Source organism: Engystomops pustulosus, chromosome 6 (genome assembly GCF_040894005.1).
Source record: "Engystomops pustulosus chromosome 6, aEngPut4.maternal, whole genome shotgun sequence".
Lineage (NCBI taxonomy): Eukaryota > Metazoa > Chordata > Amphibia > Anura > Leptodactylidae > Engystomops > Engystomops pustulosus.
This window is the reverse complement of record NC_092416.1, coordinates 102,650,844-102,678,614: the sequence shown is the minus strand read 5'-3', so window position 1 is coordinate 102,678,614 and position 27,771 is coordinate 102,650,844. Positions and strand designations below refer to the sequence as shown.

Below are 27,771 nucleotides of genomic sequence, written 5' to 3'. Positions count from 1 at the left end.
TGGTTGATCTGCTGGTGGCTGTACTTGCTGCAGTGCATCTACTAGCCAATTGTCAGCAATTTGTAGTGAGACTTGCGACCGCTGTGTTTTGCGCTTAGTGACGCACATATCCATTGCAAAGACCGAAGTGGGAAAATTTAGTAGGGGTTGGATTTCAATTAGGCACAGTCTGCCATTTGTCCTTTTTTATTTTACGTTTATTTTGTTTAATAACTCAGCGTCATCTCATCTGGCATAGTAGTGTGCTTTCATACTTGGCTAGAAAATAGCCATAGGAGAATCCAAACGGCTTACGCCTACAGTAGCGTTATATATTTGATTTCTGGTTGATCTGCTGGTGGCTGTACTTGCTGCAGTGCATCTACTAGCCAATTGTCAGCAATTTGTAGTGAGACTTGCGACCGCTGTGTTTTGCGCTTAGTGACGCACATATCCATTGCAAAGACCGAAGTGGGAAAATTTAGTAGGGGTTGGATTTCAATTAGGCACAGTCTGCCATTTGTCCTTTTTTATTTTACGTTTATTTTGTTTAATAACTCAGCGTCATCTCATCTGGCATAGTAGTGTGCTTTCATACTTGGCTAGAAAATAGCCATAGGAGAATCCAAACGGCTTACGCCTACAGTAGCGTTATATATTTGATTTCTGGTTGATCTGCTGGTGGCTGTACTTGCTGCAGTGCATCTACTAGCCAATTGTCAGCAATTTGTAGTGAGACTTGCGACCGCTGTGTTTTGCGCTTAGTGACGCACATATCCATTGCAAAGACCGAAGTGGGAAAATTTAGTAGGGGTTGGATTTCAATTAGGCACAGTCTGCCATTTGTCCTTTTTTATTTTACGTTTATTTTGTTTAATAACTCGGTGTCATCTCATCTGGCATAGTAGTGTGCTTTCATACTTGGCTAGAAAATAGCCATAGCAATAGGATAGCATTGTTTGGTTTTAAAAACTCAAAAACACACAAAAAAAAAAAAACACAAAAAAAAGTTAAAAAAAAATTAAAGCTATAACTCTCATTTTAAAAATGTTTAACCCGAGGGCTAGGGGTAGAGGACGAGGGCGGGGACGTGGGCGTCCAACTACTGCAGGGGTCAGAGGCCGTGGTCCTGGCCGGGGTGAGACACCACCTGCTTATGAGGGAGCAGGGGAACGCCGCAGAGCTACACTCCCTAGGTTCATGTCTGAAGTTACTGGGACTCGTGGTAGAGCACTGTTGAGGCCAGAACAGTGCGAACAGGTGATGTCGTGGATTGCTGGCAATGCTTCGAGCAATTTGTCCACCAGTCAGTCTTCCACGCAGTCCACCCATGTCACCGAAATCGCCACTCCTCCAGCTCCTGCACCTCAGCCTCCTCCCCCCCAGTCTGCCCCCTCCCAGGAAAATTTGGCATTTGAACCGGCATACTCTGAGGAACTGTTTTCTGGACCCTTCCCACAGTCACAAACCACTTGTCCGGTTGCTGCTGAGCAATTTTCCGATGCCCAGGTTTTCCACCAGTCACAGTCTGTGGGTGATGATGACCTTCTTGACGTAGTGGAAGTGTGTAAAGAGGTGTCCGACGATGAGGAGACACGGTTGTCAGACAGTGGGGAAGTTGTTGTCAGGGCAGGAAGTCCGAGGGGGGAGCAGACTGAGGGATCGGAGGATGATGAGGTGACAGACCCAAGCTGGGTTGAGAGGCCGGGTGAACACAGTGCTTCTGAGACGGAGGAGAGTCCTCGACCAGAACAGGTTGGAAGAGGCAGTGGTGGGGCCAGACGGAGAGGCAGGGCCAGAGCTGGTGCATCAGCGCCAAATGTGTCAACTAGTGAAGCTCCCGTGGCGAGGGCTCTTGCGGCGAGGGCTAGATCTTCAGAAGTCTGGAGGTTCTTTAAGGAAACACCAGATGACCGACGGACTGTGGTGTGCAACATTTGCCAAACCAGGCTCAGCAGGGGTTCCACCACTACTAGCTTAACTACCACCAGTATGCGCAGGCATATGAATGCTAAACACCCCACTCAGTGGCAACAAGCCCGTTCACCTCCGGCCGTGCACACCACTGCTCCTTCCCCTGTGTCAGCTGATAGTCAGCCCCCTGCCCAGGACCCTGCCACAAAAACCCCATCGTCGCCTCCACGATCCTCCACAGCATCCACCAGCGTTCAGCTCTCCATACCCCAGACGCTGGAGCGGAAACGCAAATATAGTGCAACCCACCCGCACGCCCAAGCCCTTAATGTGCACATCTCCAGATTGCTTAGCCTGGAGATGCTGCCCTATAGGCTAGTAGAGACCGAGGCCTTTCGCAACCTCATGGCGGCGGCCGCCCCTCGGTATTCGGTCCCCAGCCGCCACTACTTTTCCCGATGTGCCGTCCCAGCCCTGCACCAGCACGTGTCAGACAACATCACCCGTGCCCTGACCAACGCCGTTTCTGACAAGGTCCACCTGACCACGGACACGTGGACGAGTGCTGCCGGGCAGGGCCACTATATATCGCTGACGGCACATTGGGTTAACTTGGTGGAGGCTGGGACCGAGTCTGACCCTGGGGCTGGTCATATACTGCCGACGCCGAGGATTGCGGGGCCTACCTCGGTCCAGGTGTTTCAGGCCTACTATGCCTCCTCCTCCTCCCACCCCTCCTCCACCTCCTCCTCCGAACTACCATCCGTGGGCACGGCGCCATCAGTCGGTAGCTCTAGGCACAGCAGCAGTGCCGTTGCTAAGCGACAGCAGGCGGTGCTCAAACTGCTGAGCCTAGGCGATAAAAGGCACACCGCCCAAGAGCTATTACAGGGCATCACGGCGCAGACTGATCTGTGGCTGGCACCGCTGAACCTGAAGCCAGGCATGGTTGTGTGTGACAACGGCCGTAACCTGGTGGCGGCTCTGCAACTCGGCAGACTGACACATGTGCCATGCCTGGCCCATGTGTTAAATCTGATAGTTCAGCGTTTCCTCAAGACATACCCCAATCTGTCAGATTTGCTCACGAAGGTGCGCCGCATCTGTGCGCATTTCAGGAAGTCCAGCACAGATGCTGCCACTCTCAGGGCAGCGCAGCGCCGCCTCCAACTGCCCGCTCACCGACTGTTGTGCGACGTGCCCACGAGGTGGAATTCAACACTGACCATGTTATCCAGAGTTTACCAGCAGCGCCGAGCCATTGTAGACTGCCAGATGTCAACTTCCACCAGAACTGATAGTCAGGTCAGTCAGCTTCCTCAAGTCTACAATGAGGAGTGGACGTGGATGTCTGATATCTGTCAGGTGCTGAGTAACTTTGAGGAGTCAACACAGATGGTCAGTGGCGATGCCGCCATCATCAGCCTCACCATCCCGCTGCTTGGCCTGTTGAAAAACTCTCTGATCAGCATGAAGTCGGAAGCTTTGCGCTCGTCACAAGAGACGGGGGAAGAAGATTCCCTTGTTGATAGCCAAAGCACCCTTAGGTCTGTTTCTCAGCGCATATCGGAGGAGGTGGAGGTGGAGGAGGATGAGGAGGAAGAGGAGGAGAATGTTGGCGAGACACAAGAGGGGACCATTGTTGAGTCCTTTACTGTTCAGCGTGTATGGGCAGAAGAAGAGGAGTTGGAGGAGTTGGAGGAGGAGGAAATGGACAGTCAGGCCAGTGAGGGGAGTGAATTCTTACGCGTTGGTACTCTGGCGCATATGGCAGATTTCATGCTAGGCTGCCTATCCCGTGACCCTCGCGTTCAAAGAATTTATTCCAGCACCGATTACTGGGTGTTCACTCTCCTGGACCCACGGTACAAGCAAAATCTTTCCACTCTCATCCCTGCAGAGGAAAGGAGTGTGAGAATGCATGAATACCAGCAGGCCCTGGTGCACAAGCTGAAACAGTATTTCCCTTCTGACAGCGCTAGCGGCAGAGTGCGTAGTTCTGCGGGACAAGTAGCGAGGGAGAGTAGGCGAGCAGGCAGCTTGTCCAGCACTGGCAAGGGTACGCTTTACAAGGCTTTTGCCAGCTTTATGTCACCCCAGCAAGACACTGTCACCTGTCCCCAGTCTCGGCAGAGTAGGGCTGATCTTTACAGAAAGATGGTGAGGGAGTACGTAGCTGACCATACCATCGTCCTAAATGATCACACAGCTCCCTACAACTACTGGGTTTCAAAGCTGGACATGTGGCACGAACTGGCGCTGTACGCCTTGGAGGTTCTTGCCTGCCCTGCCGCTAGCGTCTTGTCCGAGCGGGTTTTCAGTGCAGCTGGTGGCATCATCACCGATAAGCGTACACGCCTGTCGACTGACAGCGCTGACAGGCTGACGCTTATTAAGATGAATAAAGCCTGGATTTCTCATAATTTCCAATCTCCACCAGGTGAAGGAAGCTCAACCTGAATAATTGATCCACTCCTCCTCCTCCTCATTTTCCTCCTTCTCCTCCTCTTTGTACAGTAAAGCAGAGGAAACTGGCTATTTTTTGACAGGGCCCACTGGCTCTTGCTATAGTACTTTATGCATTTAATTTTTCTGGAGGGCCACCGACCCGGTCCTCTGTTTTAAACAATTTTTGGGAGTGCCACATACAGGCACTCAATCTATTCAATTTTTCTGGAGGGCCACCGACCCGTTCCTCTGTTTTAAACAATTTTTGGGAGTGCCACATACAGGCACTCAATCTATTCTATTTTTCTGGAGGGCCACCTACCTGCTCCTCTGGTTTGAAAACTTTTTGGGACTGCCACATACAGGCACTCAATCGATTCCATTTTTCTGGAGGGCCACCTACCTGCTCCTCTGGTTTGAAAACTTTTTGGGACTGCCACATACAGGCACTCAATCTATTCAATTTTTCTGGAGGGCCACCTACCTGCTCCTCTGGTTTGAAAACTTTTTGGGACTGCCACATACAGGCACTCAATCTATTCAATTTTTCTGGAGGGCCACCTACCTGCTCCTCTGGTTTGAAAACTTTTTGGGACTGCCACATACAGGCACTCAATCTATTCAATTTTTCTGGAGGGCCACCTACCTGCTCCTCTGGTTTGAAAACTTTTTGGGACTGCCACATACAGGCACTCAATCTATTCAATTTTTCTGGAGGGCCACCTACCTGCTCCTCTGGTTTGAAAACTTTTTGGGACTGCCACATACAGGCACTCAATCTATTCAATTTTTCTGGAGGGCCACCTACCTGCTCCTCTGGTTTGAAAACTTTTTGGGACTGCCACATACAGGCACTCAATCTATTCAATTTTTCTGGAGGGCCACCTACCTGCTCCTCTGGTTTGAAAACTTTTTGGGACTGCCACATACAGGCACTCAATCTATTCTATTTTTCTGGAGGGCCACCTACCTGCTCCTCTGGTTTGAAAAATTTTTGGGACTGCCACATACAGGCACTATCCAAATTAAATTGTCTCCATAGCAGCCTCCACACGTTGTCTCCATTGCTTCCTCCAAAAGTCGTCCATATAGCTGCCTCCATACATCGTCCCTTTATCAAACGAGGTGTGTCAGGCAGAAATTTGGGTTGTTTTCATGGATTCCACATCAAAGTTGTTAACTTTGTCGCCACCCAGCTGTGTTATCCACAAAATATACTAATAAACTTTTATCATTTACCAATATTATTTCAGCGCTTCTTGCGCATCTGTTTACATTCCCCTCACCTGCCATATCCTAAACTTATAAGAACGCTACTACACTTGATCTTATACAAAAGGTTCTTAGAAGTGCTGTTTGGGGAGTAGCCTAGAGACAGGGGCTTGGATTGGCGAAAGCTCGCCTGGCAGCGGAGCGCCAACTCCATGCCAAGATCCAACTAACATAGTTTTAACTGCAGAACCTTTAATCTACTACTAGTTCACTGCCTCCATACATGGTCCCCTTATCAAACGAGCTGTGTCAGGCAGAATTTTGGGTTGTTTTCATGGCTTCCATGTTAACTTTGTCGCCACCCTGCTGTGTAATCCACAAAATATACTGGCAAACTTTTATCATGTACCGATATTATTTGAGCGCTTCTTGCTCACCTCCTTTGGTTCCTCTTTGCCACCCATTGGTTTGAAGCCTGAGTCCATTTAGGGTATGTCGCCATGCCACTCTCTAGCCTGCTGTCGCTGCCTCTGCATGCCGTCCCCTATAGTGTCAGGGTCAATTATTGCATGTTTTAGATGCTATCTAGCTTCATTCTGTCACTCTGTCATGGCCATGCTGTTGCCCATAATTTTGGCATAATGGTGCGATTAAGCAGCCTCAGAGGCATCCATGCATGCTGCCCCTGCTGTTTCCTGTCCATTTCCGTGGTGTTTCCATCCTTTTCTGAGGTTCCCAGGTGTTTGGCCAAGCTTCCCTGTGCAGAACCTTGGTCCCCTTGAAAAATGCTCGAGTCTCCCATTGACTTCAATGGGGTTCGTTATTCGAGACGAGCACTCGAGCATCGGGAAAAGTTCGTCTCGAATAACGAGTACCCGAGCATTTTAGTGCTCGCTCATCTCTAGTCAGCAACAATACTCAGGTAGGCTGTGGCATTGCAACGATGCTCAATTGGTACCAAGGGGCCCAAAGGGTGCCAAGAAAATATTCCCCACACCATGACACCACCACCAACAGCCTGAACCGTTGATTCAAGGCAGGATGGATCCATGCTTTCATGTTGTTGACGCCAAATTCTGACCCTACCATCCGAATGTCGCAGCAAAAATTGAGACTCATCAGACCAGGCAACGTTTTTCCAATCTTCTACTGTCCAATTTTGATGAGCTTGTGCAAATTGTAGCCTCAGTTTCCTGTTCTTAGCTGAAAGGAGTGGCACCCAGTGTGGTCTTCTGCTGCTGTAGCCCATCTGCCTCAAAGTTCGACGTACTGTGCGTTCAGAGATGCTCTTCTGCCTACCTTGGTTGTAACGGGTGGCGATTTGAGTCACTGTTGCCTTTCTATCAGCTCGAACTAGTCTGCCCATTCTCCTCTGACCTCTGGCATCAACAAGGCATTTCCGCCCACAGAACTGCCGCTCACTGGCAGTTTTTTCTTTTTCGGACCATTCTCTGTAAACCCTAGAGATGGTTGTACGTGAAAATCACAGTAGATCAGCAGTTTCTGAAATACTCAGACCAGCCCTTCTGGCACCAACAACCATGCCACGTTCAAAGGCACTCAAATCACCTTTCTTCCCCATACTGATGCTCGGTTTGAAATGCTGGAGATTGTCTTGACCATGTCTACATGCCTAAATGCACTGAGTTGCCGCCATGTGATTGGCTGATTAGAAATTAAGTGTTAACGAGCAGTTGGACAGGTGTACCTAATAAAGTGGCCGGTGAGTGTATATCCAATGTGGGTCACTTGTCTGTTGCTTGATGAAGGTGTCACAGAAAATGTCAGCACTCCGAGATTCCAATGTGATTATGTACGTACTGTACGTATTTATTCCCGCATGTGTCAAGTAAGCTACGTTTCAGCTCCCCAAATCTGGAGCTGTTTTCAAGCAATGGTGCATACAACAAAGTGGCAATTTATACAAAATTTACAAGGAAGTGACATCATTGTATCAATACACAAAATCATGTGATCACATCAACGTAAATAGTAATTCATGTAATAATTATAACAGTCCATCTAGGTTATTGCATCATAATAAATAGTTGATGTACTGTATCATAAAGTGCATTAGTGCTCAATAAACTATTTCATAATCGATCATACGCTTACCCCATGATCAGTTGTAAACCTGACTCAGTGCCATCGGTGTTCCGCCTCGGTCACTGTGCATGTTCGCTATCATGTGACTGTGAATCTGTCAGAATGTCTCGGGAAACCAGATTACATGATGGGACTGGCAAGTGCGCATGCGCACATCAAAGCAGATGCCTACGTTGCCATCTTGAATGTGGGAAAACTGATCTGCATTGAGTGATGTATAAGAATACTGAAAAGAAGGTGCTGTGTCTCTAAAAGACACAAGGTGTGATTGCTCCAACAACAACCCATAAATTCAGGCTGTGTATATGGCTTCAAACTAGTCCTTAGCAACCCATTCGGGAAAGGACAGGACAGAGACAATTTGCACCCAAGACCAATGTACACTCGTATAACGCAGTCCCCCTAAGCAATTATAGAATACTAGATTCCCAAATAAATAAAGAAGAAATTGAAATGTCTGATCCTAAGGTAATCAGCGATGATCATATTCTTCAACATGGTGTTGTTGTGAGGTGCTAGTTGGTGAGTTGGTTACAAAATCTATAAAAAAGGAAAATAAAATTAGTTTGGCTTGAACTATAATCAAATAACAAATTCATATAAAATATTAAAGGTACACCAACGTTTCTCTGAGAGGATCCCACAGATTCCACCTTGTAGGGAAATGCCCATCCCTAAGTAACATCCATTATTCTGAATTCCACATTTAGTCCCTTGGGCTTCAATGTATCAAGTCTGTGGATCCACTCAAGTTCCTTTTTGCGTAACATGCGAACCCTATCTCCCCCCAATCTGTATGGTGGGACATGATCTCTGATTCTCACTTTCAATTGAAATTCTTTATGTCATGCCTCCATAAAATGCTTAGTTACAGGCAAATCCTCTCTCTTGTCTCTTATTGATTGCCTATGGTTGTTGAGTCTAATTTTTAATGCCATTCTGGTCTCACCAACATACTATAGACCACATGGGCACTCCATTAAGTACACTATAAATGAGGAATTACTGGTCAGGTAATGTCTAATGGAGTATTCCCTATTAGTGTGTCTGTCAGTGAATCGACTACCCTTCACAATGGTTCTGCAATTCACATAGTTCAAACAAGGAAAACATCCAGTCTTTTGGGTGGACAAAAAAGTTTGAGAAATCTTCTTCGAAGGGCCAATATCATACCTCACAATGTCATCCTTAACGTTTCTAACCCGTCTATAAGAGAATATTGGGGGTTCTGAAATACAGTGGAGTTACTCAATCTGTTCCTCAATATTGGCCAATGTTTCCTAAGAATTTCAGAGATTAAACGGCTTGATTCAGTGTAAGTGGAGACAAAGGTAAGTCTATCCATAGATGTCTTATGGGGTACTGTATTAAGGATCTGTTCCTATCTTTTGCGACTGCTTCCTCCCTATATTTAGCCAAAATGTCTGAGGGGTAACCCCCTTTTCCAGAATTTCTCGGTCATGGTGTCCCATCTCTCTTGTATGGGGAGATCCTCATCGACTATTCTCCTGAACCGTAACATCTGACTATACGGCAATGATTTAATCATCCGTCTAGGATGACAACTCTGGAAATTTAACAAGTTATTTCTGTCAGTTTCCTTAGTATATAAATCAGTTACAAGTCTGTTCCCACTACGTGTCACTTTAACATCCAAAAACTGCATATATTTTTTAGAAAACACATAGGTGAATTTCATTGAGGGGGTCGATGGAATTCAAAAAGTCGAAAAACTATTTCAACTGTTCCTCATCACCAGTCCAGATTACAGACGTATCATCTATGGAACGCCACCAACAAAGTACTTGACCAAAGTAGTGCAATGCATAGATATAAACTTCCTCCAGAAAACGCATAAAGATATTTGCATAGGTGGGTTGCAACATTAGACCCCATAGCCGTCTCCTGGATTTGAATAAAGAACCGATCTCTAAATAGAAAATAGTTACACGTCAATATGATTTGAAGCAGAAATATGATAAAAGTGTTGCAATCATTAGAGTACAGAGAAGAGTCAAGAAGGAAGTGCTTCACCGCTGAAATGCCTATAGAGGTATATAGGCTCACTACATCGAAAGAGACCAATATAATATCAGAGTCTACAGGTAAAACGTAGGAACCTCCTCAGTGGCAAGCGGTGTTGGCTGTGATATTGGCCAGGGACAGTGGTCTCGTAAAGGAGATGCCTGAGATGAGTGTGGCCTAGCCTGAGAAGGTGGTGTTGGTGCCAAAGCAGGTCTGTTTGAGGCCTGGAGTTGTTGAAGAAGATCCAATATAGAGGCTCCTGAAGTTGACGGGTCCTTATTTTGCTTTGGCCTTGGCATTCCTCTCTGGAGAGTTGCTCAAAGTATTATGTAGGCGGATAGGCTTGGGTTAGCAAATGTCTGTTGGTGGTGATCCTAGGAGCAGGACTCAGAGGAGCATTTTTAGCCCCCCGCATGTGAGGAAATAATGACCTTTGCTAGGGTGGTGGTGGGGTATGTGAGTCGCAGGCAGCTGTTAATGTAGAGAGAGTACTGGCCCTTTAAGAGATGGTTTTTGTGGAATTGCAGATTGGGCTTGTACACCGGATGCCCTGTCCTGATGCCCTGTTCGATGTAAGCCGCAGTCGCAGATTTTTGTGGGGACGCTCCCCAGGCCTCAGGGGATGCCGATGGGCTTAGATTTTATTGCCCAGCATGGGGCTGCCTGATCATGCGTCCGGCCTGTTCGATGGCTAGGCCATGCCCCTCATGACTGCATGAGCTTTTGATCACTTTTTATAAAAAAATGTATCTTTAAAAATGACAAAAAAAGTGGCAATTGATGGATCGGACATTTTTGGACATTTTGACTCCTAACATATTTATAATGAAATTTTATTTTTTATCAGTTCTAAGGAAAGGGGAGGATTTGAGCTTTTAGGTTTTCTTTTAATATTTTAACATTTTTCTGTATAGATCCTAACATTGTATTGTACGCTATATGGGGATTTACTTACTTAACTATAATAGTGTGTCACTGGCAACTGTTATAGATCGTGCTGAATGACAGGCCTGGGAGTCTCACATAGGCTCTCGGCTCTAAAAGCAACGGATGATCATCCATATTGGATCATACACCCCTTGCCCTCTTCATAAACCCACCGTTGGGAAGTGTCATGGTGGGGAAAGGGGTTGAAACCCTTTAATATTTTGATGCTTAGTGATTTTAATGCCAAGCCTTTAACAATTGCACTACAGAATACATTATGTATAATGTTCACTTTGTTGCATGTCAAGTAAACTCTTATTTAGGGTATATGGTTTTAAAGTACCATGTGACAGAATAATTAATCCTCGAACGCAATGGTATTTAAGATAATGGGGCAGATTTATCAAGCTGTCTGAAAGTCAAAATATTTTTAGTTGCCCACGGCAACCAATCACAGTTCCCCTTTAAAATATTTATGAACATTGGTAAAATGAAAGCTGAGCTGTGATTGGTTGCCATGGACAACTAGAAATATTCTGACTTTCAGACAGCATGATAAATCAGCCCCAATGTCTGTGAATGCCAAGGGATTAAATTCTCTGTTCCATAGATCAGTGGTATGGAAATGTAAAAAAAAAACTTGATGTGGACATAGTGGGGCACATTTACTTACCCGGTCCTGTCACGATCCAGCGGCGCGTTCTCTGTGGAGGATTCGGGTCTTCCGGCGATTCGCTATGGTAGTTCCCCCGATGTCCACTAGGTGTCACTGATGTGCTGAATTCCGCCGGAGTTCACTGAAGTTCATCATGCCAGGCCGGGTGCAGATAAGCGCGTGTCAAGTGACACATTTTTTTAAAAAAATACGGAGGTTTTTTCGACGGCCACGCCCCCGATTTCCATCGCGTGCATGCCGGCGCCGATGTATCACAATCTGATCGCTTGCGCCAGAATCCCAGGGTAATTCAGGGAAAATTGACGCAAAACTGTAAAATTCGGGTAACCCGACGTAAAAACGCAATTCGGGCCCTTAGTAAATGACCCCCAGTATGTCTCCAAATGAATCCCTTACAGAAACCAAATTTAGTTTGCTTAATTGACAAAAGGTTCTTTCATATAATCTCTGCCCCTGCTCCAAACAAAAAAGGAAGAGTAACAATAGCAATAAGAGATTCACTGGTGTTCTATTTCTAATATGATGATTGAACAAAATCGGAGATGTGTCATGATCAATGTCTGATATTATATCTTTTTAGAATAGCTGCAATATATGCACCCTATCAGGCATCAAAATAACTTTTTTGACACATTTTGGCAAATATGACAAACACTAATTTTAGATCTGCCACTTATTTTTCATGAAGTAGATGCCAGATCAAAAAAACAGAGCTCAAACACATTTCTTTTCCATACACTTCTTCAAGAACGCATATTATTATTTATGGAGAGTACACCATCCTACAGAAAAATATTGTTTTCATCTTTTTAATCACTTTTGATTGAGAGCCAATCTAGTTAGTTTCCTGGCAGAACCTAAAAGGAGGTTATCTTTGGGAGACCATGAGACCTTCATTAGTATTGCACTGTAGCAGCATAAATGTGGTCTATTAAATTGATATATTACTGTATATACTGTATATTATTGTCATTATTAAAATGAGTGCATGTTTTTTTTGTTTTGAGTTTAATATTTATTATATATATATATTTATATATATATTTTTTTAATTTTACATTAAGATACACTCCCTTCGCCTTCTGAGCCAGAACCAACCATCACAGATCTTCCAAAGTATGAGTGACAACTTTCGTCCAGTGCAGCCGCTTTTCCATCGAGGGTTAAGAGGAAATCTTAATTTTAGTAAACTTGGACGAAAATGTAAAGGAGCAAACTACAAACTTCATGGTATGGATAAATTCTATATATAAAAAATTATATTACAGCTGTGCAGTTCCCCAATGTATTTCTAAAGCCTCATCTTTTCCACTGTGTAGTACTGGGTCAGTTGAATTTGGTTTGATACTACGCAGATCAAGTACAATGGCCCAGATTTTTCAAACAGTTTTCTGGTACACTTTGCACATAAATATAAAGAAAGCTTTAAAGTTTTCTTTCACTATTGTGCAAGTCGCGTCAGTCTCATATTTTTAGGATGAATTTTTCTAGGCTTGGTTGAAACAAGCCAAGCCACCCTGTCTTCTGGCGGCACTGCAGTTTTTTGGCTTTGGAATACTTTGTTGAGGCCTTATCTCCCATGAGCCCCCTGTATATAGCCAGCCAGTCCCCCAGTATATAGTCAGCCCCCTTTGTATATAGCCAGCCACCCCCCCCAGTATACAGCCAGCCAGTCCCCCAGTATATAACCTGCCAGTCCCCCCAGTGTATAGCCTGCCAGTCCCCCCAGTATATAGCCAGCCAGTCCCCCCAGTATATAGCCAGCCAGTCCCCCCAGTAAATAGCCAGCCAGTCCCCCCAGTATACAGCCAGCCAGTCCCCCAGTATACAGCCAGCCTGCCCCCTCTATGTAGCCAGCCCCCCAGTATATAGCCAGACAGTCCCCCCAGTATACAGCCAGCCAGTCCCCCCAGTGTACATCCAGCCTCCCTGTATATAACCAGCCAGCTCCTGTACATAGCCAGCCACCCCCCCATTATATAGTCAGCCAGTCCCCTAGTATACAACCAGCCAGTCCCCTGCCTAGCACATAAAAATAATAAACTATGTACTGACCTTTCTGATGCTCCCCTGCAGGTCCGCTACTTGATGCACTCTGGCCGGCAGTGACAGGACTGTGCCACTTGCCAATGTCATAGTCTGTGCGCAACTAATGCACATGGACCTATCACTGACGACTGGACTGCATCTAGAAGCAGACCTACCTGGGTGCACCAGAAAGGTGAGAATGTGGTTTATTATTTTTAGACCATCCACACACCAGTCCCAGACCAGCACTGGACCAGTCGGCCCACCAGGATTTCCCACCAGTATACCCCTGGGTGGAAGATGTCGAATGTGAGAACTATTGGTAATAAAATATGCCTGTATTCCACCACATAATACAACCATAAGTCACAAAGAATCCTTATTGTGGGCAAATAGAAAAATGCAAGACTTTACAATTGTGTTACCTCTGATCCAAGATGTAAATTGGAGAAAAAATTTAACACTTAAAGTTAAATTGCGGTAGTTTGTTGCCAACATTTCTTACCATAGAACTAGTCTTGGACTGCATGTAGCAGTGGTCAGTTTTTTATTATACATTGGAGTTGAAAAGTGCGGTCTTATAATACTACTTGACACGATGTCCTGCTTACATCAAGTTCTACACATGTGTGGACCTGGAACTTCATTTACGCTACCTGTCTGTCCATATTTTGGGATTCCAGAGCCATGTGTAGTCCGAGATTAATGTTAGTGGTAAGAAAGTTTGGCGAATAGCCAACAGCAACTAAACTGTAAGTGTTACAATTTTTCTACCTTTTTTTACATCTTAATTGCAAAGTGCCACGTTTTTCTATTTGCCCATGATAAGGATTCTTTGTGAGTTACAGTTGTACTATATGATGGAACATGGGCATATTACAGTTACCAATAGTACCCGCATTTGAAATCTCCCACCAATATGAGACATCTTGCTTCATATATTTCATTTGATGAGAATGACACCTCAGGAGTCATTGGTGCAATCTTATTTTTTACTGCTATGTAGAATTGTTTTTAATGACAACAGTTTGTAAAATTTTTTTAAAAAACCACTAAAGGGGCGTGGCCAGACCGAGAAGATACGCGTGTGAGCTTAGCTTGCGCTCCTTCCCCTGTTGAAGCTGTGTTAAAGCCCAGATTTTGACACCTCAAATATGAAGGAAGACAGGCAGAGCATCCTCGTCACCCCCAGTATGGACCCCCACTCCCTGGAGAGAATTTGTGAGCTTCTTTTCAAGACCACTTGCTTTCCCCGCAGCTACACTTCACCTTAGCAAGCAAGATCAGAACAAAATCAGATCCTGGTGATGCTGCTGATACAGCCTGGGACACAGGAAGCAAGGTTGTCTGTGGCTGGTGAAGCAGAGGAGATATCAGAGTGGCTGGAGATCAACGAGTCAGAGACCCCAACAGAAACCCGCATGGCCACTGGCAGGCCAGCTCCAAGCAATGGCGACAGGCCCGCACAGCCTCAACACTACGTGCAGGTATGGTTGCCCACAAGCAAGGTCTCTGTCCCCCCAGAGGGACGCGGTGCCAGCGGCCCTTCCTCCATATACAGTCGCAGGACATGTGCGAGCCACCGCATGGGGGCGGCCAAAATGGCTGCTGATTTCCCGCCGCTTAGCGGGGAGCAGCAACATGGCGGTATGTTCCAGGGCCTGAACTACCAGGTGTGCCTGCCCGGGACCTGAAAGAAACCACACCACACAGCCATGAGGACCTACCTGCCAGTTGGACCAAGATCACCCCAACAACGGGGGAGCAGAGATCGTAGGGATTACCTAAGAAAGCAGTTACAGCTCCTGGCACCATGCACAAGCTTTCCTTAACAGAGACAATTGGGCCCTGAAACAAGCCCCCTTCTACAAGCACCGCCGGACCCTGCAGATGTGCATCGCCAAGAACAAGGGGTCCCCACACCGGTCTCAATCATCTTCTTCACCTGGCTACTCGCTAATTGCTACCAGCAATTCTCAGATCACCATCGGGAGCTTTCCAGGGCCATGATGAAAACCCTCCTACCCCAGGGAAGGGGTCACCATGCACTTCTCTGCTAGCTCTGGACGGCTGAACCATCCATGGAGTGAGGACCAAGAACTTACCCCACCTGTGTCATACCAGCCACGAGTTGGGACCCTGCCGTACCGATCACTGCTGTGGCTGGAAGGAGGTGAACCATGGCTGTTTGAGAACTCGCACCAGAGACTTTTCTCTATTTGATATTGTAGCGTAGATTTGTCCTTTTAATGTGAAGGGGCTTAATGTACTGGCAAAACGAGGTCAAATAATGTACCGTACGCACAAGATGCGGTGATGATTGTCATGTCAAGAGACGCACTTTGTGGAAGCAGCCACCCCCAAATGTTCCTCCAATTTCTACCCTACTCGGTACTATAGTCCCCATCCTGAGAGTAAAGTAGGGATGTCTCCATAGCATTCCACAAAACCTTCCAACATTCACTTATAGGAGGTTATTTATCAATAGACCAGCTCCTTTGGACAGTTATATGCCTGTTTTTGGAGCTCTGCTGCTCATCAAATGCATAAAAAGTCTCAGCACATAGACCAACAGGGGACTGGAGTAAGTTTGAGACTGTTTGAAAAAGTCTCAAGTCATGAATCTGGCTTTGCACGGTGTTGCACTAGCAGTAGTTCTATGTTTAGGCCAGATTAATGAATGAACTTCTTGTGGAAGTTGTTGTTATCCTCGCTGAATAGTGGCACTGAGCCCAGACCACCTTGTAGCTCTCTGGCTGCAGGAAAGGAACAGGACAGAGGCTGGTTGAGGACAGGTGAGGGCAGCTGACCTGCTCCTGGGCCATGCCAACTAATTGTTGTATCTGAGGAACCCACAGACTCTTGGCTGGGGTTGTCAGATGTTATATTTGAGGAATTGGATGACCTTATCAACCATTCAACAACCTTTGGGTTGTTGATCAACACACTGCCGTTACATGACAACGGCAGTTCTGGCCTCACAAACTCACCCCTGCTGCAACGTCCCCTTACAGTGCTGCCACCTCCGCCTGTTCCACCTGCCACCTTTCTGTCTGACAAAGTGTTTTATAAACTACGTGGATTTGACACATGAATCTGGCTGTAAACTAGAGCCCCCAAAAGGTATTGCAATGTGCATTATACAGATACCACACAACTGACCGTGTAATTTCAGCGAAAATCACTGTATAAACTACGTGTATTTGACACGTGAATCTGGCTGTAAACTAAAGCCCCAAAAAGAAATAGCAATGTGCATTATACAGATACCCCACAACTGACACTGTAATTTCAGCGAAAATCACTGTATAAACTATGTGGATTTCACACGTAAATCTGGCTGTAAAGTAGAGCCCCCAAAAGGTATTGCAATGTGCGTTATACAGATACCCCACAACTGACAGTGTAATTTCAGCGAAAATCACTGCACAAACTACGTGGATTTGACACGTGAATCTGGCTGTAAACTAAAGCCCCCAAAAGGTATTGCAATGTGCGTTATACAGATACCCCTCAACTGACAGTGTAATTTCAGCGAAAATCACTGTATAAACTATGTGGATTTCACACGTAAATCTGGCTGTAAAGTAGAGCCCCCAAAAGGTATTGCAATGTGCGTTATACAGATACCCCACAACTGACAGTGTAATTTCAGCGAAAATCACTGCATAAACTACGTGCATTTGACACGTGAATCTGGCTGTAAACTTGAGCCCCCAAAAGGTATTGCAATGTGCGTTATACAGATGCCCCACAACTGACAGTGTAATTTCAGTGAAAAGTCATGAAAGTCAAACAGATTTCCTCCTATTCGATTTTGTCACTAAATAGAACTGCTATTTGGGGTATACAGATCCCCCTTAAAGAACAACCAGGGATTGGTCCACCAATCGCTACTGCAGATGCATGAAAGTCAAACAGATTTCTTCTTATTCGATTTTGTCACTAAATAGAACTGCTATTTGGGGTATATAGAAACCCCTTAGAGAACAGCGAGGGATTTCAGCAAGAATCGCACAGTGCAATAGCTGCAGCTGGACGCTACAACATGAAGTGTGAAGTGCTGAGATAGAAAATGGCTGGTTTTATAGGGCTGTGTGACATCACATAAGCCTGCCAGTCGCTGATTGGCTTACAGGTCTGTAGATGTCATCGGGGGTGTTCCTTTCTCCTTCCCAGAGTTCTCTGCCCCATGTAACACGTTGTTCTCGCGCCAATTTAGCAGAAACATGAGGGGAAAAAAAACAACTTTGTTCCCGCAAATCAGCATAAACTTCGGCTTGGGGGATAATCAAATTTTTCCTGAAATTCTTACTGAAGTTAGAATCATTAGAATCAATTCGCCCATCTCTAATGACATCCCACAACTGCCAAAGGTATTAAGAGCTGGGGTCCGGTGAGTTCCACTGTCTGAAGTTCCTCACTCGTGTGAAACAGATTGTTCCAGAAAGAAACAAAGAAAGCACAAACAGACTCAAGTAAATCCTTTAGGTAATAGGTGAAAAAGGAGATGGTTCAACTCTCACCTGGTATCCAAAGGTTTTGAGCGTGTCATATTGCATAAAGGTCCTGTTGAAGGTCCTTAGCCGGTGGTAGCTTGGGGACGCTGCTTTCCATGAGACTTCTGGGGTTTTGTTCTCATATAGGATGGCGCTACTATTTTATTTGTTGATAACGCATTTCGGCTCAGGCCGGCAGCCTTCGTCAGGTGCAGATATACACTCACCTGCCACTTTATTAGGTACACCTGTCCAACTGCTCGTTAACACTTAATTTCTAACTCAGGGCATTTAGGCATGTAGACATGGTCAAGACAATCTCCTGCAGTTCAAACCGAGTATAAGTATGGGGAAGAAAGGTTAATTTCAGTGCCTTTGAACGTGGCATGGTTGTTGGTGCCAGAAGGGGTGGTCTGAGTATTTCAGAAACTGCTGATCTACTAGGATTTTCACGCACAACCATCTCTACGGTTTACAGAGAATGGTCCGAAAAAGAAAAAACATCCAGTGAGCGGCAGTTCTGTGGGCGGAAATGCCTTGTTGATGCCAGAGGTCAGAGGAGAATGGGCAGACTGGTTCGAGCTGATAGAAAGGCAACAGTGACTCAGTATTGTTGCTGACCATGTCCATCCCTTTATGACCACAATGTACCCAACATCTGATGGCTACTTTCAGCAAATTAATGCGCCATGTCATAAAGCTGGAATCATCTCAGACTGGTTTCTTGAACATGACAATGAGTTCACTGTACTCAAATGGCCTCCATAGTCACCAGATCTCAATCCAATAGAGCATCTTTGGGATGTGGTGGAACGGGAGATTCGCATCATGGATGTGCAGCCGACAAATCTGCGGCAACTGTGTGATGCCATCATGTCAAAATGGACCAAAATCTCTGAGGAATGCTTCCAGCACCTTGTTGAATCTATGCCTCGGTGAGTGTACATATATATATATATATATATATATATATATATATATATATATAATGTGCTTATACAAATATATGCATTTATAAATACAGTATATGCATCTATACACAGTATATACATATATACACAGTAGATGCATATATACAGAGTATATAAACATATACACAGTATGTAAATATATAGACAGTAGATGCATATATACACATATACACAGTATATACAGATATAGACAGTAGATGCATATATACACAGTATATACACATATACACAGTATATACACATACACACACAATATATACACTGTATATGCATATATACACAGAAGATACATCATATATACACACAGATAAATACATATGTATTGTAATGGGGTTGTATTTCGGCCACATCGCTCCAGTAATAGTGCTTGAGCGGCCGATTCCGACCGCATCGAGCACTATACAGTGACAGGCAGTCCAGACGGACGGAGGCTCCTGCCTGACTGTTGTGGACCGCGGGCCGTAGTTTGGGGAACCCAGCTGTAGACTTAAATATCATTCTCACACATCATTTCAGCATGTTTGCTCATATTAGATACAGTAAATTTAAGCAACTCTAATCTTTGAAGACTGTCATATATAAAAACTCAAGTGTCAGTCTTAGGTATCAAATATGCCGTTATATGATCTATGACTATGACTTCTGGCCATATCCTAAAATGGAAACGATACATTCCTTCCAGTGTGGTGAAATACCCCAATGACATTGGAGGCTCTTCTTCAGCGGGTTCCCAAAGTTATGCTCTTTCCTTTGGCCTCTCCTGGGAGATGAGACAATAGATAAACAACACTACATAAAGCTGTTAATGGAAGAGCTCTCTGTTTGTTACTTGTTACTAAATCTTGTTACTAAACAAAATGCCTTTCGCTTCCAATGCACAAAAACATTATTAAGGTTTCACTGTGGTACTGCTATTCCCTGATGCCTTTTTGGAGTAAGGTATTTAACATAATACATCAGTTTACAGCCCTGGGGTACCCGTGACCACACAGGTCACTTTACTCTTTGTGGTTCCTCACTCCATCTTCCACATCAAGCAGGACTAGTTCTATGCAGCTACCCAAGCAGTGATAATCTGGCCCTCGAGAGCTGAAACACATACAAAGAAAGGAGGAGATGGTATAAAAGGGCTCTGAGGGACACATTAAAATACTGACAGCTTGGCTTTGCTAAGTGAAGTTCTAAAGCTCTGCTGAATTTAGGGGAATGTTTCTCTATGTAAGTGATTCGCAGGAGTACTAGACATTTCGCTCCTGTTGTTAAACAGTCCTGGCATGTTGGAGCCTACCCCCATCTCATTTACCTCCTCCCATTCTTTTCTGCTCCCCTGCGCTACTTTATTATAAATACTTTATTTAACTTGCTCATATCCTATCTTTTGTCCTTATAGATTTATTTTCTGCATTATGAGTGAATTATGATGAAGTGCTTGTTACTTTTAGATGTGGGTGTGTCGAACTTTACCACATGTTTAGTCTGTGCAATGCCCTTGGAAAGTGAAAGAGCCCTGGTTTTGATTTGCTGACTGGTTTTTGCTTGATAAATCACCTCTATAAAGCCACCGTGCAAAAAAGAAACAAATACAAAGTGGGCAGTAATGCAAGTTCTGGTTTCATTCTAAACCGCTGCTAATGGCTGCCTCACAAGCTGTTGAGCTTTGATCAGTGTAATCCTCCTGATGTAAAGTGTGCAAACAGGCAGGTTGGCTTTATAGAGGTGGTCCAACAAGCAAAAACCATCAAAACCGGCGCTCTTTCACTTTCCAAGGACATTCCAAGTGGAAATTTAAATGAAAGACAAACAGTTTAATTTACACTCTTAGCATTGGCTTCAAAACTTCTACAAACAGCTTATGGAGCTTCATCCTATCAAGTAAATCAGAACAACAACTAAAATGTGCTAAATGTTTATTTTACTAATAGACATATAGGGGGATATTTAAGAAGGGCTTCTGCTCCACATCAGCCACTGGTATAGACATTAGCGCTGCGCAGGCCCCCGCCAAATACAACAAGAGGCTAACGCCTCTTGATGTATCCGTATGCCCCAGACCACCATAGGGCACATGTAGCACAGATTGCACATGGCGTACAAACCCTGGAATAATTGCAATTCGTGGACGTGCTAATTGATGCCCCCCTTTTGGCACCTCTGCACCAAGTGGGCATAGAAAGATGTGACGGATGATTTTCACGGCAGCGTAGTGTTGAGGTACTTTTCTTTCCTGCACACTATGAATGGACAATTTTTCACCAAGCAGGTTCGAGCCTCCTAATATATTTAGCAAAGTAAAGGGGTAGGGGCACATCATAAGCCGGCACACCTAGCACCAGCAAATGATAATTTCATTCCATAGACATGCTTTTTTAGAAATGTCACAATACCATCTGATGGGGTTTCCGATCCTGCACATGTGATAGGTATTTATCATTTAACATATCACAACACAAATCATAGAATTCCTGTAGTTCAATGGATAATACAATATTCAGTTATGATTAGATAATCGCATCCACTCAGAAGCTGTGCCCAAGTATTCAGCACAGATTTAACAGCCTGTATACAACCATAGCTTATAAAAAAACAATGATCTGGATCACAGATATTGAGGACAATAGCTGTTTACTGCATCATCTATGAGGTTTATTACAGAGACTAACACCCCTTTATAGCGTATAAAAGGAAATAACCATGCAAAGTCAACTGTCCACTCACTGCAGATAGGAGTTGGATGTTGTGGGACCTTGGAAACCCATGTAAAAATTTTGCTTTTACCTATAAAAAAAATCACTTCTAAAGTCATGTGTAAAAGAGCAGATGAGATTCATATTTTCCTGAAATGATTCAAATTTAGAGGATGCATAGGAGTGTTACTTCATACGCCCCCATCTTTGCCCTGATGATTTTTAAGAAATTTTCCCACCAAAATAGAATGGAGAATTACTGTATGCACATTTTAAATGTGGGAGATCGAATAAAAAGAAAAAATCCACACAAATATACTGTATATTCTTAAATAATTAATTTGCATTTTATTGCATGAAAGAAGTATCTCATACAAGAGCTTAATAACTGGTGCAGAAACCAATGTTTGCAATTACAGATTTCAGACATTTAGTACTTGACTTAGGCCTCATTCACATGGCCGTAAGGGGGGATGCATATGCAGCTGCAAATTCGCATCGGCAATAGCCGTACACGGGGATAAGATAGAGCATGCACTATCTTTCCCCGTATCTACTGCCGAGCCACGCTTTTTTCTATGGAAGGAGTAGGGGTCACCTCCTCATCCTGTCCAACACATAGCTGTAAGCATACGGCTGTATGAATGTACCCTAAGTTTGCACATACCACAGCAGGGATTTTTGCCCATTTCTCCATGCAAATCTTCTTTATAGTGTAACCGTCATTCTGAGCAAAAAAAAACAAAAAAACCCATAATTCTGCTCCAGGTGTCTCTGGGACTCATTCTTCAAAGTATTTTGCCTCTCGGTCCTCATTTAGCACCTTTTTAGGCCCATAGCAACCATGGCTTCCAGCTCTCAAAAGAACTATAATCAGCGGGACCTGCCTCCTGTCACCTCATCACAAGCACCTGCCGCAGACCAATGAGTCCATCCATCTATCTAATATTTCGTATCTTTTCACTGACATGCGCAATAACGTCCTTGAGACGCGATTAGCGTGTGACTATGACGAACATGGACAGGAGGTGGTTCCCGCAGAGGTAAATGATTACCCTATGGTTCAGTAAATTATACTTTTTCAACTAATCGATCACTTGATCTCTTATGTTTATGTATGTAATTTATTGACGAACTTATGCACTGCTGTTTGATCATTGTAAATATATCAAATGATACACAACATTGTTTGCATAGTACATTGTGGCAATGTTTACTTTATTTGTGATGTCACAACACTGTAAGTATATATATATATATATATATATATATATATATATATATATATGTAAGTACCTTAATGCAATTGGCTTGACAAAGGCTGGGAATGCAGTCGAAACGTTGCTGGAGGTGGAATAAACACTGAGCTAATTTTTTCACTTCTTTGGAGTGCTGCCATTTTCTTATGTTTGGATATTCTATGGACTATGGCTTGTGAGAGTACTGGAGGGACCCATTACTATTTTCTCTTAGGACTGTGCTGCTGTTTTTCTATTTTAATTAATATTTCATATGATATCTATGTATATCCTAGCTATCGATCTAGCTATTTAAAACTTCACCACAGCACATGAGGAGACAGCTTGAAGATATGCAGAATCTCTCCTGCCAGCTGATGGGGGAGAGCATTTGTGATCGATCTACAGCTTGTGTCTGTGTGGATTATTTGTTTGCATACAAGTGTAGGGAAAGTGGAGGGAGAGAGAAGTGTAGTTGTTTTGTTACTTCATTAGTTAGTGCTCCTGTCAGCACATGACTGAGTACTGAGCCATGCGGTAATCAGCTAAAAGCAGGGAGAAGAGATAGAGAGGGTTGTGTCTCCCTCTGCAGTCAGCTCCTCAGTGAAGACGGAATATGCCTAGCAACAGCAATCTGAGGAATCCCTGATATGAGGGGAAAGTTTGCAGAATACAAGAGGAAGGAGGAAGATTCAGTTAACTAATCTAATTGCAAAACGGCTTTAAATTACCTGCCCTAAAAGTTTTTTTTACATGACAACATTAAGTTTAAGCTCCCTCCAAAGATTTTCGATTGGGTCTGGGGAGTGGCAAGACCACTCGAAGACCGTGAAATGCTTTTTATGGTGCCACTTATGGAGCCACTTGGAAGACCCAGCCACGATCCATCTTCAATGGTTTTACTGAGGGAAAGAGGTTGTTGGCTAAAAACTTGCAATACATGTTAGTTTTAAGGTTTTTAGATTGTCTGTCTCTCACAGTTGAAGCATATCTATAGTGAAAATTATTGTCCTGTCTGTAGTGGACAGAATTAGAACCCTGATGTAATCTGAAAGATTAAATATTTACAAGGTACTATTGAACTAAAGAGGGGCATCTGAAGTGACTTTCTACCTGAAGTATCTAAACATAACTGAGACAGGCAACATTTTACCATCTTTGTTCATTTTCACAGGACTTTGGAAGTCATTTTTTACAGGCAAACTGGTGAAATTTGACATGAATAAGGGAATTCTAGAAAGGACATTTCATACCCTACTGGTAATAAAATGGGGTCAAATCTGGTATAATTGGGCGTATCTATTATACGGCCAATCCCTTCCCGGCCACGGCCACTTTCACGCCAACCTTGTGTGAAGGTGACATATTGGGGAAAATAATCACAAGCTAGCATTTTTTATTTTTTCAGGGCATCTACACCACTAATGTGGCACAGAAGCCCTGAAGCTGGATGTTCTAAATATTTTTTTTATTTGTATGAAGATAAAATTTCCCATAAATGTAGTCATGCTGTCCCTTGCCCTGAGATTGTTATCCTAGAATACATCTATCCTTATTTCCTTACAGTGGTGAACTGTACTATTGAGCCCTGCAAAACTACCTGGATACAGCATTCATACATCACAGGACAGATGTGCAGTGATTCTTGGCCATTTCATATGCAAAAGCTATTTGTTTCCTTGTGCAATCACTCTAGCAGCGGTTGTCATATCTAAGGAGAACAATCTCATTTCTAAGGGACAACATGGCCACAATTATCTTCACACAGATATGTTTATTTAAATAGCACCCAATTGAATAAATGTATCTATATTTCAGGTGAATTAAAGTAAATGTTAATGCCCTGATGAGAATACCCCTTTAACCCTTTCCCGCTCTGCGTCCGATATATCGGACGCTGAGTGCAGTGACTTAACGCTCAGCGTCCGATATATCAGGCGCAGAGCCGATGCCGGTTCAGCTCAAGATCTGAGCCGAACCGGCATCGGAAAACACGGTTTGCTGGCTGTAACCAATAGCCAGCACCCCAGTGTAACACTCGCGGCTGGAGTGGGCTCCGATCGCAGGTGTTTAACCCGTTAAATGCCATGGTCAGCATGACCGCAGCATTTAACTTGGTTTTGGGGGGTATTTTCCCCATGATCACCTCCACCCCTGAGCCGTTTTCGGGGGTTGCCGTTCATTGCTGTGGCATCACTGGGGTCTGATCTGGACCCCAGTGTTGCCTGTAAGAACTGCCGGTAAGAGGGCGTCTATGCATGTGCATAGGCTGACACTGCTAATACCCTGCAATACATCAGATGATTGCTTGCTCATGTCCCATGGTGGAAAACGTGAAAACGTAAAAAAAAAAGTTATTCAATAAAAAATAAAGAAAGAAATCAATAAAAATGCCCAAAAGCCCCATAACATATAAAGAGATATATAACCCAAAAAAGTCTAAATCATAACACTAACCCCACATATATAGTATCACTGCGTCCGTAACAACCCATAGAATAATATTAAATAATAATTGAACCCGCACGATAAACGCCATTAAAAAAAAACCTGTTATACGCCCTCCAGAAAGAATGATACTGGTGCAAAAAACAAGCCATCAACCAGCTCTGTAGCCAAAAAATTAACAGTGTTATGCCACTTGGAAGACGGCAATGCAAAAATGATAGATATTTCCCACATTAGGGTTCTACTTGGCAAATTTAGTAACACGTAAGAAAAAATATTCATGTATGCTATCCCTATAATAGTATCCACCCATAGAATAAAGATAACATGATTTTTATGCTATATGGTGAACACCAAAAAAAAAAGTAAAAAATCCAGTACAGAATTGATGCTTTTCTATTCCTGCCCTAAAAAAAAGTTCCTAAATTTTCAACAATAGGGGATACCAACCCCAAAACTGTAACACTGGAAAAAGCATCTCCTCCCGCAAAAAAAATTCCATCACATGGCCCCAATAACACAAAAGCTGACATTTTATAGCCTACTATAGGGGCCAATGAGGAAGCTAAAATCCTAGCAGCTGCAGGGTGCTCCTTCCCTTCTGCGTCTCACTCTGCCCCAATAAAACAAGAAACAACCACATTTTGGAGGTCTCTGTACTCAGGAGAAATTGCATAACAAATTGTATGGTGGGTTTTCTCTTTTTATCTTTTGTAAATGTGTAAATTTTATGGCTAAATGAACGTATAACCAGCACAATTTTACCATTCTAAATTTCACCTCCAATTACTTTGAAGATCTCAAGGGGTTAACAATCTTCCTAAAAGCTGTTTCTGATAGTTTGAGAGGGGCAGATTTGAAAATGGGCTGATTATATATGGGGTTTTGATGCTAAATATGTAACATTTCATTCAAAACTGTATTTTTCCCCAAAATAGTCAATTCTGAAAATCCGGAAAAGCGATATTCGATTTGTAAGCCGCGTGACATCAAAATAAATTATCCAGACATTTAAAAAATTATGAAAATGTAAAGTAGACATATGGGAACTGTTATTCAGCAATTTATTTAGGTGGTAAATCTATGGTCCTGAAAACGTAATGATTTCGAATTTCGAAAAATTCATCATGTTTTCTTTTTTTTTTGTAAATAAACGTAAAAACTTGTCAGCCAAAATTTACCACTAAAATTAAGTACAACATGTGGGGAAAAAACAGCTACGTCTTTAAGGGGTTAAGTCTAATGACCATGTTTGTTGCTCAAAAGATGTTGTTTGACACATGATGCTTTAATAAAGAATGTTAAAAAAAAAGCTAGGCTGTTTAGAATTTTTGATCAGGGTATACATAAGTATTTTAAGTTAAAACTAATATCTTACAAATAGTAATACAAAATACTGAACAAAATTTATAGTGTGAAGAAGACCTAAGGATTCTCACTACTAAAATCCCATAGAAATAAGCTATGTTTGAAATGAGCAGAATAGGCATGGTTTAGAAATGTCCCATTTTAATTATTGCTGTGTGCATAACTATGTAATGAATGCACTTAATTAGACAAATGAGTACATCTGGGGACAAAATTTGGAGTATAGAACTAATGTCAAAATCTGGATAAGATTTGGGGCTAACATCTATGTAAAATAACATGATTTTTTTCATGTTAGCTATTTCATATTTATCTTATACTTTCTCTCCTTTTTCACAAAAGTAGACAGACCTTCACCTTTCAAGAACTGAGCAATTCATATATTATGACGAAATTGCAAAAAGGTCTAAAGAACGAAAATAAGAATGGAGAAAAATATTTCTTTTCAAAAGGAAAGACAAGGAGTCACATACTGCATGTGTGGTTATTAAGAGGATTGAACTATTTTAAGAATAATAGAGCTGATTTTCAGCCTTTATTTGTCATTCAGCACAGAACTTAATAAAGAACTTTTATAAATTATTCAACATTTAGGAAATGCACTGAAATAAATGTTTCCTGAAAATGCTTGTGTGAAAGTACACACTTTGCAGATTTCTACTGTTTTGTTAAATGAACTTGCCTGCTTTAATATCCAGTCTGTGATATCATTTGATAAAAAGCATGTAGCTGCAGAAGCTGAGTAACAATATGGCAAAAAGATGAATTCACACGTTATACTATTCAGATTTTATGTTGCCTACAATAAAATCAATGACATTCCTCATTAGACTTTGTATAGGTTGCTTTCATTTAACTAATCCTAATGTATATTAATGGTAATATATATAGCTGAAAGAGATTGTCCAAACCTTTCAAGTTTTATAACAAGCAGATTGGTAAGGTCGTGATTGCTGGGGCACCCACAAATTACGAGAACAGGATCCCCCCTGCAATCCAAAGAAAGGTCCCATTCTCACTATTAAGCATGCATCCTGTTGTATTGGAGTGACTGAAATAGACAACCCCTTTGACATAAAATTTTTGTTTATGATAAATGGAAAACATTAGTTTATAGGATAAAAAAATAATGGAAATACATAGAAAATGAAAAGAATGAGCAGTCTTTTTTGCTTTCTATTTGAACCTGGGTTTACAAAGAATAGAACATAGCAAAGTTTGCATTCCAGTTCTGCAACAAAGTGCAGT

General features: G+C 43.1%; 1 protein-coding gene across 3 annotated transcripts in view; it reads left to right on the top strand.

Moving 5' to 3' along the window:
• The window catches only part of CA11 (carbonic anhydrase 11), a 716,291-nt gene extending 688,939 nt beyond the window's left edge, over nucleotides 1–27,352 (top strand). For 2 of the 3 annotated variants that reach the window (XM_072110510.1, XM_072110508.1), the window contains 2 exons: nucleotides 12,352–12,517; nucleotides 26,866–27,352. In XM_072110510.1, coding sequence (XP_071966611.1) covers nucleotides 12,352–12,517; nucleotides 26,866–26,894 — 195 coding nt within the window. In that variant the 3' untranslated portion in view covers nucleotides 26,895–27,352. The remainder of the gene's footprint in view (nucleotides 1–12,351; nucleotides 12,518–26,865) is intronic. The other variant, XM_072110509.1, reaches the window with a different exon arrangement.
• The last annotated feature ends 419 nt before the right edge of the window (nucleotides 27,353–27,771 follow it).